Source organism: Gambusia affinis, linkage group LG15 (genome assembly GCF_019740435.1).
Source record: "Gambusia affinis linkage group LG15, SWU_Gaff_1.0, whole genome shotgun sequence".
Classification (NCBI taxonomy): domain Eukaryota; kingdom Metazoa; phylum Chordata; class Actinopteri; order Cyprinodontiformes; family Poeciliidae; genus Gambusia; species Gambusia affinis.
The window spans coordinates 19,116,759-19,130,930 of NC_057882.1; the positions used below are offsets into that span (position 1 = coordinate 19,116,759).

The window sequence follows — 14,172 nt, forward strand, 5'->3', positions numbered from 1 at the left end:
ATGAATAAATAAAAGTTGAAGCTTATTCTGCCTTTCAAAGAAAGACTTTGGCATCAGGATGGGAGTCTAATGTTTACAAATCTAACAAAAACATGTTTGATTCTACCATAATTCTGATCATTAGACATGTGACTCAAAGGAAAAAGGCTTTATTAGAGCAGAGAGTTTTTGAGTCAGCAGGTTGGTTTACTGTTTAATCCTCATAGGCCTGTATTAATCTAAGCCTTGTATGTTCTGCATTGTGAAGCTAAAGCTACATTCTGTCAGCAGTTGCACAACACGGGACGGTGAGAGGAACGACAATGACTGATGAGCAATGTGCCATCTGCGAAAAATTGATCAACAACAGTGATTGCAGATACTCACAAAAAAGTTTCAATAATAAACCCTTACTAGAATATAAAACCATATATTATTGTTTTATTTATAAAATATGTACCAGACATGAGGCTTTTCTATATTCCAGGTTACAGACCACAAAGCCACAGTTTCAGAGAGAAGAATAATAACTGATTTTATTCATAATGCCCTTTTTATCAAATTGAGATCTCAAATTGCACGTTCACATGCTGGTGGTGCCAAGCTACTGGACTGTAGCCACAGCTGCCCTGGGGCAGTCTGACAGAAACGAGGCTGCCATCATGACCACCACCTACAAGGTGGGTGAAGTGACTTGCCCAAGGACACCCAGACACATGTAATCTCTTTTTGTTTAGAAAACATATCTAATACAGGTATTGCTGTCATTCATTTCATTCAATATTTGTTGCAAATCTTTAAAATAAAAACATTTTTTAAATTGTACATGGCTTTGATAGATGGTATAAATTCCCTTTCTTTCAACACTATTACACACTGAGGTATGACTTAACCACTTCCCTACAGTATTTACTAGTTCCCAGTGTCACAAATACTGTCATTACTGCCGCAGAGAGACAGTTTCCTGTGACTATACGCACTCTCAGGCCATTTCATCATCAGGATATGTGCTTGTTGCTCTTTCCCATCTCGCAGTCCATTAGGTCATTAGCTCTGCTGACGGAGACAATACGGTTCTGGCCAAAGTCGTATTTATATTGCTTGTTTCCCTTGAAGAAGTTCACAAATCCTGCAGGAAATGAAGAGTCGATAATGAGGTTCAGACAAAGTGCTTCAAAGTTTTGCTATAAAGCAAAGTTTGGTTATAAAATAATATCTCAAGCAGCGACTTGGGTTCTGTTTAATTCATCATCTGAACATGAAAAGGTACAATACAACTGCAGCCCTTCACAAATATCTACCTAACCTGACATGTCATGTAAAGAGAGCACCCATGATCACTCTGGGGGAGCTGCAGAGATCCAGAGCTCACAAAGGAGAATCTGTTCACAGAACAAGAATCATTCAAACCCTCCATAAATTTGTATTTTATGGAAGAGTAACGAAAACAGAGCATTTATTGAAAGAAACTTAAATTCAACTTTAAATGTGTGGCAACATGTGAACATTTATGTCCACCCAAACTCACAGAGACTGAGCTGTTGTGGAAAGAGGAGTCTATAGCCGTAAAGCTGGTAGAAACAAGACTCACTGTAGTTTTCAGATTTTATTTATAAAAATATTTTAAATTCTTGCACCATTTTATTCTCACCAGATAAATTATCCACTATAACTAATAAATAATCAAGGGCTATGAATGCTTTTGCAAGATTCTGTATGTAATGGTACTAATTGAAAATGACTGTAACAAATGTAGGTTTAATGTTATTGGCCTGATGCTAATTGTGCCATTAGAAGGGATGTTTTTGGATATTCTTCATGGTTTATACCAGGCTTGAAAAACAGCTATTGACAGATGATAACACAGATCTGTAGGTTTATATCCTGAAGACAGATTCTGTGTAAAAAAAAACAAACAAAAAAAAAAAACTGCAACAAGATTTTCAAAGTGATGACCGGAAAGTCAAAATTCAACCCCAAAATACAGTGGAAGATAATGCAGAAAATGCAAATGCAAATTTCAAAAACAACTGAAATTTGTTTGTTTCTGTAAAGCCACAAAAAACAAACAGAAGAGAGATTATTTAACTACCCTCGTAGAAGACAGCTGCGTCTAAAGGGAATGGGATTTCCAGCCACTGTTGCTCGATGAGCATCGGTGATCCCTCCATCACTGCCCGCAGTTCATTGTACCTAAATAAGACACATTTGGGTAAACAGATGTTATTTGCTTCTTGGCTTCATTAAGTAACAACATGATACACTGTGTGTGAGTCAAAATATTCTTCTGCATTCACAAGAATGTTCTCTTGTTTCATCAGAACTGAAAAGGAAGCAGAACATCTGGTCTACTCTGCACCCAATAACAGAGTTTGCTGATGGATAACCACACATCTGGAAGATTTGGCGATGTTTTCTTTGCGACATGTATTTAGTTTCACTGAATCAGCATTTACAGAACAATTTTGACAAAACAGGCATTCTGGGACAGATGAGACAAGGCAATAAGAATTGTCAACTTTATCCGTCTGTTTCTGGGGGAAAAGGTCCTGAATGGAAACCCAGATATTTCTGTCCCCAGCAGGCGGCAACATCCTCCAATTCATTCTTGAAGATCTAAAGGGGTTTCCAGATCAGAATAATCCTTCCACTTACCGTAGACAGATTAGCAGATTAGAACCTGGATTATTTTCAGATGTCCATCTCCGGTTCCTTCCTACAGTACCGTACATTGTTGCTTTTAGATGAGATATGCAAGTGGATTCTATGTTGATTTTACAAATTTAATGTAAGATCTCTTCTCCATTTGTCCCAGCATGACACAAATAGCCAAATCAAAGAAAAAGATTGGGAATGCGAGAATGTGACCGACCTCCAACACTCATGGCCGGTGAAGAACACAGTGTATCGATCGTTTCTGAAGTGCAGAGCAGCATCCACTGACTTTATTCTGGAGGGGAAGCCCAGGTCTGAGATGTTTCTGGGAAAACCTTCCTGTAGAATCAAATGCTGTACTTTCCAGTACTGATCACCTGCAAGAAAAATACTTTTTTGTCTTCAAAACTACCACATAAACATCTCACGTGTGCTTGTAGTTCAGGCGAGACTCGTTTTAAAACTCATGTAGAGCTTCTGTCTAGAGTCCTCATTCCATCATGTCTTACCTTTGAAAAATAAAATAACGTTTTTCTCCACGTTCTCATACACAGCATCCAGGTGAGACGGTACAGAGTCTGACCACAGGCTGCTGATGAGAGTGATGCGTGTTTCAACAAAACTGGGATGCTTTCGCCACATGAATCTGCAAAGTCAGAAAGCTCTGGAGTAAATCAATGATCCTCAACAGAAAAAAAAGCACGCTCTTGAGGAAACACACACCTGTCTTTGAAAAACACCACCTCTTGTTGTAATTCGGTCACAGCATCAAAGGACAGATCTGGATCGCATTTGTCAGGGGTTTTGGGAGGAGGGCTTTTTAGTGACTGTAAGTGGAAGTTGGGGTTTTCACCTGAGGCAACAAAAGAAAACAACATAAACTTTGAAGAACTGTTTTATCCCAACCCGGTGGAACCACTGTTTACGGTGCTGCGCAAAAAATATTACTAAATAACAGCCTTGTTCATTCGGTAGGACTGTAAATGCCTCGTTCAAGACTTGCCGTGGGAGATTAAAGGATTCCTCAAACATGCATGAAAGAATCAAGGCAACACTCCACAGATGTTGTTTTGTTTTTTTGTTTTTTATGAGGAAATTATAATATTATAACATTATAATAAGAGTTAAGCCTCAAAAAAAGTTGATTTTGCATAATACTTCCGCTTTACTGACTGTAAACAGAGATGTGTGCAGAATGAGAAACCTGTGTCTGCATCATTACGAGACAAAGAATGTTTGTGCAAATGATAGGGAGCATGAAATGATCTTCATTTATGCTGAATCAATTGCTTTTGTGACTGTGATTTTAATTGTTGGGCATGTCTGTAGTGAGGAGTGGTGTCAGCGGGTCGAGGTCGGAACAAAAAAATCTGATGAGTTTGAAATAAACTTTGAAAACCTTTTGATCATATGTCACACTGTTTCATCATCGTTCATAACATCTTCTTTTCGCCGACTGGCCCAGTTGACATTCTGCTGGAGGAATCCAGCACAATGGGAGAAATCCCAGACGAGGCATTGATGGGAGATGGGAATTGACCAAAATTACGTTGGAAAGCAATGGCTGAGCAAGAAGGAACTAGGATTTTTAGGAAAGTTGATCAAATTATGGACAATATTCATTGCTAGTGAACCTCCAGGTCCACCTCCTAATCTGGCTTCACCACATGGAGTTTAAAGGTGCAGTATTGTGTAAAATCAACTTTTTGAGCTTTATATCATGATATAATGTTATTCCCTCAACGAAAACATACTTTGATTCTTTCATGCATGTTTCAGAAATCCTTTAATCTCCCATGGCAACCGTTCAACTGTGCAAAACGCCTTGGAGGATGAAGCTCCTCCTCGGTGCTGCAGCTTCCAAGCTTCCCCCACACAGAACAGCCCTCGCCTGCGACTCCCCCACTCAGCTCCTTCAGACTAGCCAGCAGCAATTAGCAAACACCTGGTGGAACTGATCTGCTGACATCAGCATACGAGCTACTTCTCAGTGCAACGCTGGTTAAGACGCTGCTAAAGGGCTAATAAAGGAGCGATGTACTGATAAATGCAGAGTTTCAGAAAGAGCAGGAGTTTGTTTTTAAAGAGGCAAAATACATAATACTGCCTCTTTTAAAAAAGAACCAAATATGAATGAAAATCTGTGTGTTCACCTGAAGAATGTTGTGGACAAGAAATACAAACAGAAATTCAATCAGATGGCTTTGGAGAATTTTGATGCGGTCTGAAGAACATACGACTGACTCGCTGAGAAGGGACTTCTTACAACCCACACAACATAAGCCTTCGGATTCACGCTCACCATAAAGGTGCTGGATGCTCTTCACGTCGTCAAAGGAGAGCTCCAAACTGGGTGCAAAGTTGTAAGCTGGGTACATAATGGATCCAGGGTCAGGCGAGTGGGAGAGGCCAAGAGCATGGCCGAATTCATGAGCTGCGACAACAGGCAGGCTGATACCTGAAGCGGGATGACAGGTCATACACGTTCAGAATCAGTACAAAACCTCACAGAAACCCAGAGGAATGTTGGGAGTTGGTACCAACAGGAGTGAACAGCAAGATTCTAGCATTCAACTCCTTTTTTAAAATCCCGTACCAGTAGAATTTAAAGTCCATTCCTCCTCAGAATCAAAGTGCACATCCCCTCCTATTCCTAGACCAGGGAGGAAGGCATGAGCCAGAGCTCCCCCTTTGCCAGAGAAAGGAGATCCATCGCCATGGTCTGCTGAAAACACCGCTGTGTTATCAATTTAGATGATACACTCTGTTTTAAATCATCGGGGGGTCATGACAAAGCTCACCTCCGCTGAAAAAAGCAATGCTAACGTCAGCTTCTTTTGCTTCCCTCCTGCGGAATCTAATGAGGGAAACGCTGGACCACAGCTTCAGCGCCCTCCTGACGGCTTTGTGAGTCCGACTGGCTGGGAAAGGGAGATTTTCACCAGCAATCCTGCAGAGACACATTTTCATTTAATTTACATGAAGCCATGGGAAATATTTAATCGACATAAAGAGGAGTTAAATATTCCTCAGATCTGCCATCACAGGTTTGATAAGCGGAGCCTCCGAGAATCCGTGTAAACTTCTCTTCTACTCTTGTAGCAACAGTTTCGTTCATTTGAGATCTCACTTTTAACAGGTTTTCAAACTGATGCCACTTCATTTGTAGCCTCTGCCTTGCCTTTCCATGATGTATGAGTGTGCACACACACACACACACACACACACACACACACACACACACACACACACACACAAAGTGTGCACATACTATTTGTGCCCACATGACAAAATGAAAACTTTCCTAACTGTTCCTTTATTGTTCTTATAGGAGAATTTTCCTTTGAAACTAAAAATTAACTTGTTTGTTTGTTGTTATTCTTCACGGGTATTAAATTTAATTATTCATCATCTTGTGAAGACTCACTCTTACTGTGACAAGCTTGATTCTGTAATATGTCTTTCTTATCCTTCTGGAAATTCACAGAGGAGCAGCTAATGATGCTACTGTTCTTTTGATTCATCTCAGTGCATTATTAGGAAACACTTTATTTGAAGGGGTGTCCATAAGACTGATGTAACACGTCATGAACAAGAACGAGTCTTCATGAATGTCTGAGATGGATTGTCATTCGGTAAATAATAACGCTTAATGGACTTTTAGTGCAAATTTTAATAGAACTTTGCATTCAAAGGGTCATTATTGACTAAATAATGCAAAGTTTACACTTTTAATTGACTTCTTATGCAACTTTGAGTGTAACTTTGCATTAATACTGTCATTATTTACCGAATGACACTCAGTGACAACAGTTGTAAACATTCATGAAGACTCCTTCATGTTCATCACCGCTGCTATGGCCTCTTTCTGACAGTGTCGTGTCAGTCTTATGCACACGCCTTCAAACAAAGTGTTAACCATTATCATCTTAAAAAAGTACAACGCAAGTTGACAGGCTGTTTGGTATTTAAGCCCTTCAAGAACAACAGGCTTCTACAAATGTTTTCATAACTCTGTTAAGTTTGTGCCATTAATGCAGCAACTTTATCACATAACATATATTTTACTTCCGCTCTAAATTGTGCAGCAGTGACTCAGTGACATTTCTACGTAATATCGTACGCTATGCAAGCGCTCTGTCTGGACATATGATGTAAGAAGCTTTACCACACATGGCTTGCCTGACGCTTGAGGGCCGATAAGGGACTTTTGTTCTGCAGCCGCTGATTCTGGCGTCAGAGTCAGAGTTAGATGGCTTTTTACAATTTGCTGACAGCTATGGTCTTTCAGACACATGTTTATGCGGGTGTGTCGGAAATGATTCACAGCCTAAGTGGCATTTGGGTCGACAGAATTGACCCAAATAATTAGAATTATGGAAATAAGCTTGCTTAATGGAAACATACCAATTAAAAAAAACAAAAAAACTTTTTTGAGCTATGATGAGGTAGTTCTTCGGCTGTATGTATGTAGCCTTTATTTGACCAGGCATGTCTCATTGAGATTAAAAATGTCTTTTTCAAGACAGACCTGGCCAAACTGGCAGCCACACACCAACAATTAAAAAGCAGAACAACCGGCTGTAACTACTGATCGATAAGATGAAGAAGTGGACAGGAAGTGGTTAGAGGATGATGGCACGGCATGTTTCTAAACGACTTATTGCATGAACAAACATATTCACAACTCAAGAGTAATTTCAACTGTGCTTCGCTTCATCTTGCTTACACTAAGATTAATCTCCTACCTAATCAGGCGTGTCAAAATTTTTAAGAAATATCCACAACTGACTGGGAATTTTTTCACTTCAAACTTTGAACTAAGTTCAAAATTGGTTGTATTTTACATCAACAGCTACCATAGATTCCACCAAATACACTGTAAAAATATGTTCCTGTGGACTAATCTTTTATAATCACATGTTTATTTTAGCTTTTTAGCTTGAAGTGCTAGGTTGTGAGCTCTTGTCCCACCTGTAGCTGATCGTCCGTTTTCTCCACCGCACGGCTCCCCCGTAAGGCTCCACATCTGACAGCCCACAGCGCGGCTTCTTCATCACAGTCAGAGTTTCCTCACTGAGTTTTCCGTCTGGAGTCAACCCAAAGAAACGTTGCATTTTCTTCACCTTATGGCAGAATCCCATTGTCTGGTCTGAATCATCTCTGGAGGCTGCCGCCCTTTTTCGTCTGTCTGGTTTGGGCTGGTAACCGTAGAAGAGGTGCAGATATTCCTGTGGAAAACGACTCGGATTACACCAGTGACATGAAGCTTACTCTGTTGTACCTGAGCAAAAGAAAAAACGCTACATTAACTTACTTCTGTCTGAGCAAACAATACATGTGTAAAGTTTTATTTTAAGGCAAAATTAAGATGGCGATGCAGTGCTTTGTTAAAATATTCATACCTTTGGATGTTTTCACACACTTTGGTCTAATTTATTGTCCTCTTGTCTATTTTTGTGATGGTGAAGTGGAAGAATAAATACTATAAAGTAGTGCTTGAAAAAAGAGAGGAAAAAATCTGCTTTGTGTTTTTAACCGAGGAGATCATCAACTTTCTTTCTATAATATGTTTCTCCATACCATTCTTCCATTTTGTGCAAAGATTACCCTGGCTTTTATGTAATATTCTAGATTTTGACATTTCTTTTTGAATTGTGGGCCAGTTTGGTTTCATAACGCCAAAATAAATTCTCCCACAAGATTTTGGACATTTTCAACCAGGCCTGGATGTTTTGGGGAAAAGGAAATTTTATGTCCATGACATAAAATCCCAATTTAATACAGTATTGATATTCTAAAGTGGGAAAGTATCGCCAGGCACTCTATGAACTAAACATGTTTTTCAACACCTTTTCCTGATCTTCATAAAGACGAGAGCTGGTCCATCTGAGATCACGATGAAACCACATCCTTGGAAATTCGATGGTTTGAAGGCAGCATTTATGTGATTCAGCGGTGTGTAACGACTCATGTTTAAACTCATGCGGACAGTAAACATTCCAGACGTGTTTTGTTTTTGGGTTTTTTTGTACATTAAATGACAGCATGTTGCAGAAACTTAGCTGCAAACATGTAATTGTTTGCAGCTAAAACATCCTCTGCCTCCTCAGACCTACAGCATTTCTACTGATTAAACTTTTTATTGTTTTTCAGCCTGCAGGTACTTTGTCAAAATAACTTCATGGTTAATAAACTTGAAAAAAATTCAATTTTAAACCATATCTGTCCGGTTCTTAAAGTAAATAGTTGATTTCCCAAAACATGACCTGCTTTTTTATGCCTTTGTTGACTCATTTTAAGTTTAGTAACTTAATAAAAGTTTGAGAACTCTCAGAAACTTGTGGCTGAGAAAGTTTTTGTGCAAGAACGAATGCTTGTGTTCAGGTGTGGAGAGACTGCTAAAGCTAAAGTGAAACTTAAACGCAAGCTGAGCCAAACAGTAAACATTCTGCGGACGTCAGACACAGTTTCCTGCTGATTTTACGGCCAAACGCTTCCACATTAAGATGGAGTAAAGATCAGTGAGTGAGGAAAACAAATCTGATTGGACTTGAATCACACTCAAACCAACATGTTTGAATTTGTGGAAGTGGCACTGAGATCCATTCTCATCACATCAAACACGTTTCAACCTCTCACCATGAGCACAACACAGAACACAAACAGCCCCAGGCAAATCACACTCACTTGAAAAACTTTTAACTTTCACATCTTTCTGTTTATGGAGGACACGGAAAATATTATTAGCTAAATTGTGACAGTGTCTTCAATTACTGCCATTATTTCTGTATCAGTTTCTGTGAGGGTTTGATGCTCTTTTGACTGTAGTTGGTCTAAAATAGGGGTGGAAACTCCTGGTCCTGGAGGGCCGGTGTCCTGCAACTCTTAGATGTATCTCAGCTTCAACACACCTGAATCCAACAGCTGAATCACCTCCTCAGTGCAGTCAGGTTCTCCAGAGTCCTACTAATGACCTCATTATTTGACTCAGGTGTGTTGAATTAGAGATGCATATTAAAGTTACAGGACACCGGCCCTCCAGGACCAGGAGTGCCCACCCCTGGTCCAAAATGTCCAACTACAGTTGATGGATCACATGTACAATGTGGTTCATCAACAAATCCAGTGGTTAAGGATATGATCCCCAGTCTTCCAATCAGAAAAAGGAATATTTTCAAAATCTCTCAAGAAGACTCTGAACGTTGTGCAGTGTGCCTCCAGCTGCAGCTTCCTGCTAAGCTAGTTGCTCAACTTGTCAAAGAGATTCTTTTTCTGCCAGCTTGTTAAGAGTGGATTTACTATTTCATCAACATTGAATACCTTAATCACCTCTTCATTTTTACCAGGAAGGGTAAAAATGATTCTGATGACTTACCCTAACCGATATCCAAAAACTGAGCGGACACTGGTAGATTATCCAAGATTAAAGCTTTGGAAATACATGGCAGCATCCTGTTGCTTCAGAATTGTTGAGTCTACAAATGTTTGTTCTTCCATTTAACTAAAAAAAAAAACAAGTTAATGTGTCTCTTCATCTGATTTTTGAGTCAAACATAAAACAGAATACACAAGGCAGACACAGAAAATGAAGACTGGATGTTTTAAACACCAAGAGCTCCGATTGGTGGAGCAAGGAAGATGTAAGTTTTAATTAGCAGAAGGTGGACATTTTTCCTGCCCTGCCATGTTCAGTCTGGAGCTGAGGGGAAATGAAATGTGCAAGGAAAGCATTGCAGTCAGGGAAGCTCAGTCAGCAGGGGAAAACACAGCAGACATAACCAAACGACAAGACAATCTAAACACCAGAACCTAAAAACGTACAGAAATACAAGAATAATACAAAATTATACAGTAGCTCCTTGGTATCCTGAAACAACAAATTAGTTGTAATCCAGAATAAATGTAAGCATTAGCTATGACAGGAATAATGTAGCACTACTACAATACTGAGGGATTGTGCTTTTTGAAAGACTCAGAACTGAACAAATGAAAGTTGTGTTGTCTTTACATGTTTTACAGTTTTGCAGCATTAGAAAATAAATCATTCAGTACATTCATGTCACCGTTTACAAAAAGAAACGTTTTTAGTCAATTCAGCACTGTTTTTCCGTATAGGGAAGATGCTAAATGTCTGATATCTGTATTAGAAATGAAAAGAAAAAAAAAATGTATTGCTGCAACCCTAAAGATGACTTTTTTCCTGGAGCAACTCAGTGTGTGGCTGTCCATATATTTTGTCTGCCGTCACCACAAGATAATGATCTCCCACTGCTGCTGCTGCAGATGAGATCGACGGCAGATTGGGGAATTGGCAGCTGTAAACAGGAAGAATCCCACCTGCCAATATCTCTGGACCACATTTGGCTTCAGGTGAAGCTTCACAAAGAGATTCAGCCAAGATATATTAGATCTGTGATTATCATTCCAAAGAGTGATATAGATCTATTTTACAATAACAAAACTCAAAGAGTGGAAGAGCCACAGAGAGCATTTGAGATGTAGGCAGGAGAAATATAGCCAAATAAAGTCATTTTTATTATTAAAGAAAGAAATCAAACACCAAATAAAATATAGCTTGATTGGTAGCCACTTTTCTTTACATTTTTTATTTTTTTTGAGAAGAAGCTTTATCTTAAAAAAAAAATAAAAAATTAAAGCAACTTTAAGAATCTTGCATGGAACATCACCACGTTCTGCACTGGAAATCACTCAGATTCAAAAATGGCTCCCAACACCCCAAACCTCACTATCCAAACACAAAAAACCTGCAGCATATAAAAACATATTGATCCAGCAGGTAAAAAGTTCAATTACCTCTGCAAATTTCTGGTCAGCCTCAGACGGTCCAGCTGGAGGTTGTGGAGGAGCGGCGGGGATGCGGAGGGGTGAAGCCCCCGCAGGACTCTGGTGGAGCTTCATGAGAGTCAGGAAAGTCATGCAGAGCAGATTCATGTTGAGCAGGCAGGCGCGTCAGTCAGCCTATGGGCCGACGCTGCACCACTTACACAGATCAGGATGCAAAGCAGCAAAAAAACACCTGCTAATTATCTGAGAATGCTCCTGTCTTGACAAGAACAGCGAGGTGATTTTTCCTGTGCCTCTCCTTAACGTGTCTTCAGATGAAAAAGAAGACCCCTCTTCTCCAACCCCACACCTCCGACTTTTATAGACCTTCCCAGAGGACAGAAATGAGAGCCAAACAGGCTCATTCTGAGCTTCATATATGTTATCAACATTCCTGACTGTTTCCAGCCACCCTTATCTCCACCGAGGTTAAAGGGAACCGCAGAGCTGCCTTAACCTGCAGGGGGGACACCCGCAGCAGAAAACAGTACTGTTGGTTTTAACTGGAGAAGACAACAAGGATCCTGCAGAGATTATATGTGAATTTCTATAAGATGTAGAATTTCGAGAGATAATCTCCATGTGGAGTTTGTAACAAAGAGCTAAAGAAATCTTGTCTTTTTCTTTCACAGAAAGGTACACCAACAAATTCAGATTCGCTAAAGGAAGGCTGGTGGTTCGAGTAAATAAGCAACAAATGATCTCACTTTGTTGTTTTATAGATGAAAATATACATCAAATTCATGAATTTCTCTCAGCTCTGTTCTTGAGATCAGCTCCCGAAATCTCCATGTTCCAACTTTATCATATTCGCCTTTTGACATTGGGTCAAAACGGTGATCAAGTTTGTTCCTTTATATTTTCCTTCAGTGGTTAAAATTTAGTTTTATTCACATAGCAGGTTTGAGGTACTTGTCTGTACACAAAATAAACAAAAAAAACTTTACTCATGGTGGAATTAAGCAGATTGTATTTGAAAGAAAACAGACAATTTTAGTGCAAACCTTACAAAGATGTGAAATCCTGCTCTCAAACTGAAAATGTAAAGTCTTTATGTTCAGCTTTTTAATTCCTACATGCTCACTGGCATGAATTCCTTATTTGTGTTTGCATGTTTACATGAGAAAACAGAGTTTTAGGGTCCCGTGCGTTACAGTCTGCGTCAAATAATGCTCCAAAAGATCCATATACGTGTCTGACATAATCCCCAACAACTTCACATTATCTTTCGTTTTAATAATTTTATATTCTAATTAGTGCTGTCAATCGCATAAAGAATTTAATCCGGTTAATCTGCCGCTGTGATTAATAACTATATCTGACGTTTTAAGCTTGAAATATAAATATGCACATAGTTGTGGTTTTTGCAGGAATGGTGCCCTGGGCAACCGTCTCCCTCTACCGCACTCCAACTAATGAAAATGCAAACAATCTGTTTGTTTTTTTTATCCCCCTTTTCTTTTTTATCTTTTTCTTTTACAGCTGCAAAAAGCTCCTTTAGTTGCTGTTACTCAACAGCAGCAAAACTTACTCTACTGCACATGAGTACAAGTAGTACCAAACATGTTCAGGGAAGAACTGACAGATAAGATTTCATTTTCTAGTTCTTGGGTGCTCCGCCCCTTCCTGATGTCACCCTGGGCAACTGCCCATATTGCCCATCTATAAACCGCTACTGTAAGCATGTTTTCAAAAAATGCTTTATTCTTTTTTGAAAGATTCTCAGTTTTCCAAGTTTTATGTGTATAAAGTTTCAAAGGAAGACATTTTGTTTTAAACGTTAATTTAGAAATGTCCCTGCATTCATTTCCTATGGAGCTTGTGCGAAGAGACACTTGTTCTCACCCAGATGTGCACATGTGAGTCAGGACTCATCATTAGTGAGAGGTAAGTCCAGCCAAGCAGTAATCAGATGTTTTATTTCTGCAAACTAGCAACTTTCTCATATAACGATGCAGACATGAGCTACACTGAGCAACACAGAGGATCCCACACCAAAACAGAGACACAGGGGAATTTAAAGATGCTCAGAAAAATCAAGACAACAGCTGCGTCAATTATGCGCAGGTGGCGGGGATTAACGAGGAATACTAAGGACTAAAAACCCAATCATGACAGCAACCCCCCTCAACGGCGGATACCAGATACCAAAAAATAAACAACAAAAGATTCTCAGTTCTGGACCTCCTCCTTGTGTAGATCAGTTCTCCAGAGCCTTGCTAATGACTTAATGCAGGGGTCTCAAACTCCAGTCCTCGAGGGCCGCAGTCCTGCAGTTTTTAGTTGTGCCACAGGTACAAAACGCTGGAATGAAATGGCTTAATATCCTCCACCTTGTGTAGATCATTTCTCCAGAGCCTTAATTATTCTATTCAGGTGTGCTGCAGCAAAGACACATCTAAAAGTTGCAGGACTGCGGCCCTCGAGGCCTGGAGTTTGAGACCCCTGACTTAATGTTTCTATTCAGGTGTGGTGCAGCAGAGGCACATCTAAAAGTTGCAGGACCTCCAAGACTGGAGTTTGACACCTGTGCTTTAGTGTAAAATAACATTTTCAATAGACCGGAAACAACGAGCCGCTTTTCCCTGAACACGGAAGCTGACGTATGGCACAGAGCGGCACAGAGCCCATTCCTTACGCAGTGTTTCTCAATTCCGGTCCTCCCGACCCCCTGCCCTGCATGTTTTAGGT

At 39.8% G+C, this 14,172-nt stretch overlaps 1 protein-coding gene across 2 annotated transcripts; it reads right to left on the bottom strand.

Moving 5' to 3' along the window:
• Positions 1–493: 493 nt before the first annotated feature.
• On the bottom strand, positions 494–11,611 carry LOC122845025 (matrix metalloproteinase-18-like). 2 transcript variants are annotated; one of them, XM_044140981.1, is made up of 10 exons: positions 11,452–11,611; positions 7,609–7,865; positions 5,436–5,584; positions 5,231–5,356; positions 4,937–5,092; positions 3,358–3,487; positions 3,144–3,280; positions 2,852–3,011; positions 2,072–2,172; positions 494–1,108 (listed from the first exon to the last, which is right to left on the bottom strand). In XM_044140981.1, the coding sequence occupies exons 1-10, from the start codon at positions 11,587–11,589 to the stop codon at positions 978–980; spliced, it is 1,485 nt and encodes a 494-aa protein (XP_043996916.1). In that variant the 5' UTR covers positions 11,590–11,611; the 3' UTR covers positions 494–977. The 2 variants fall into 2 exon arrangements, with proteins under 2 accessions (XP_043996916.1, XP_043996915.1); XM_044140980.1 differs by having other exon boundaries at positions 5,231–5,359.
• Positions 11,612–14,172: the final 2,561 nt, after the last annotated feature.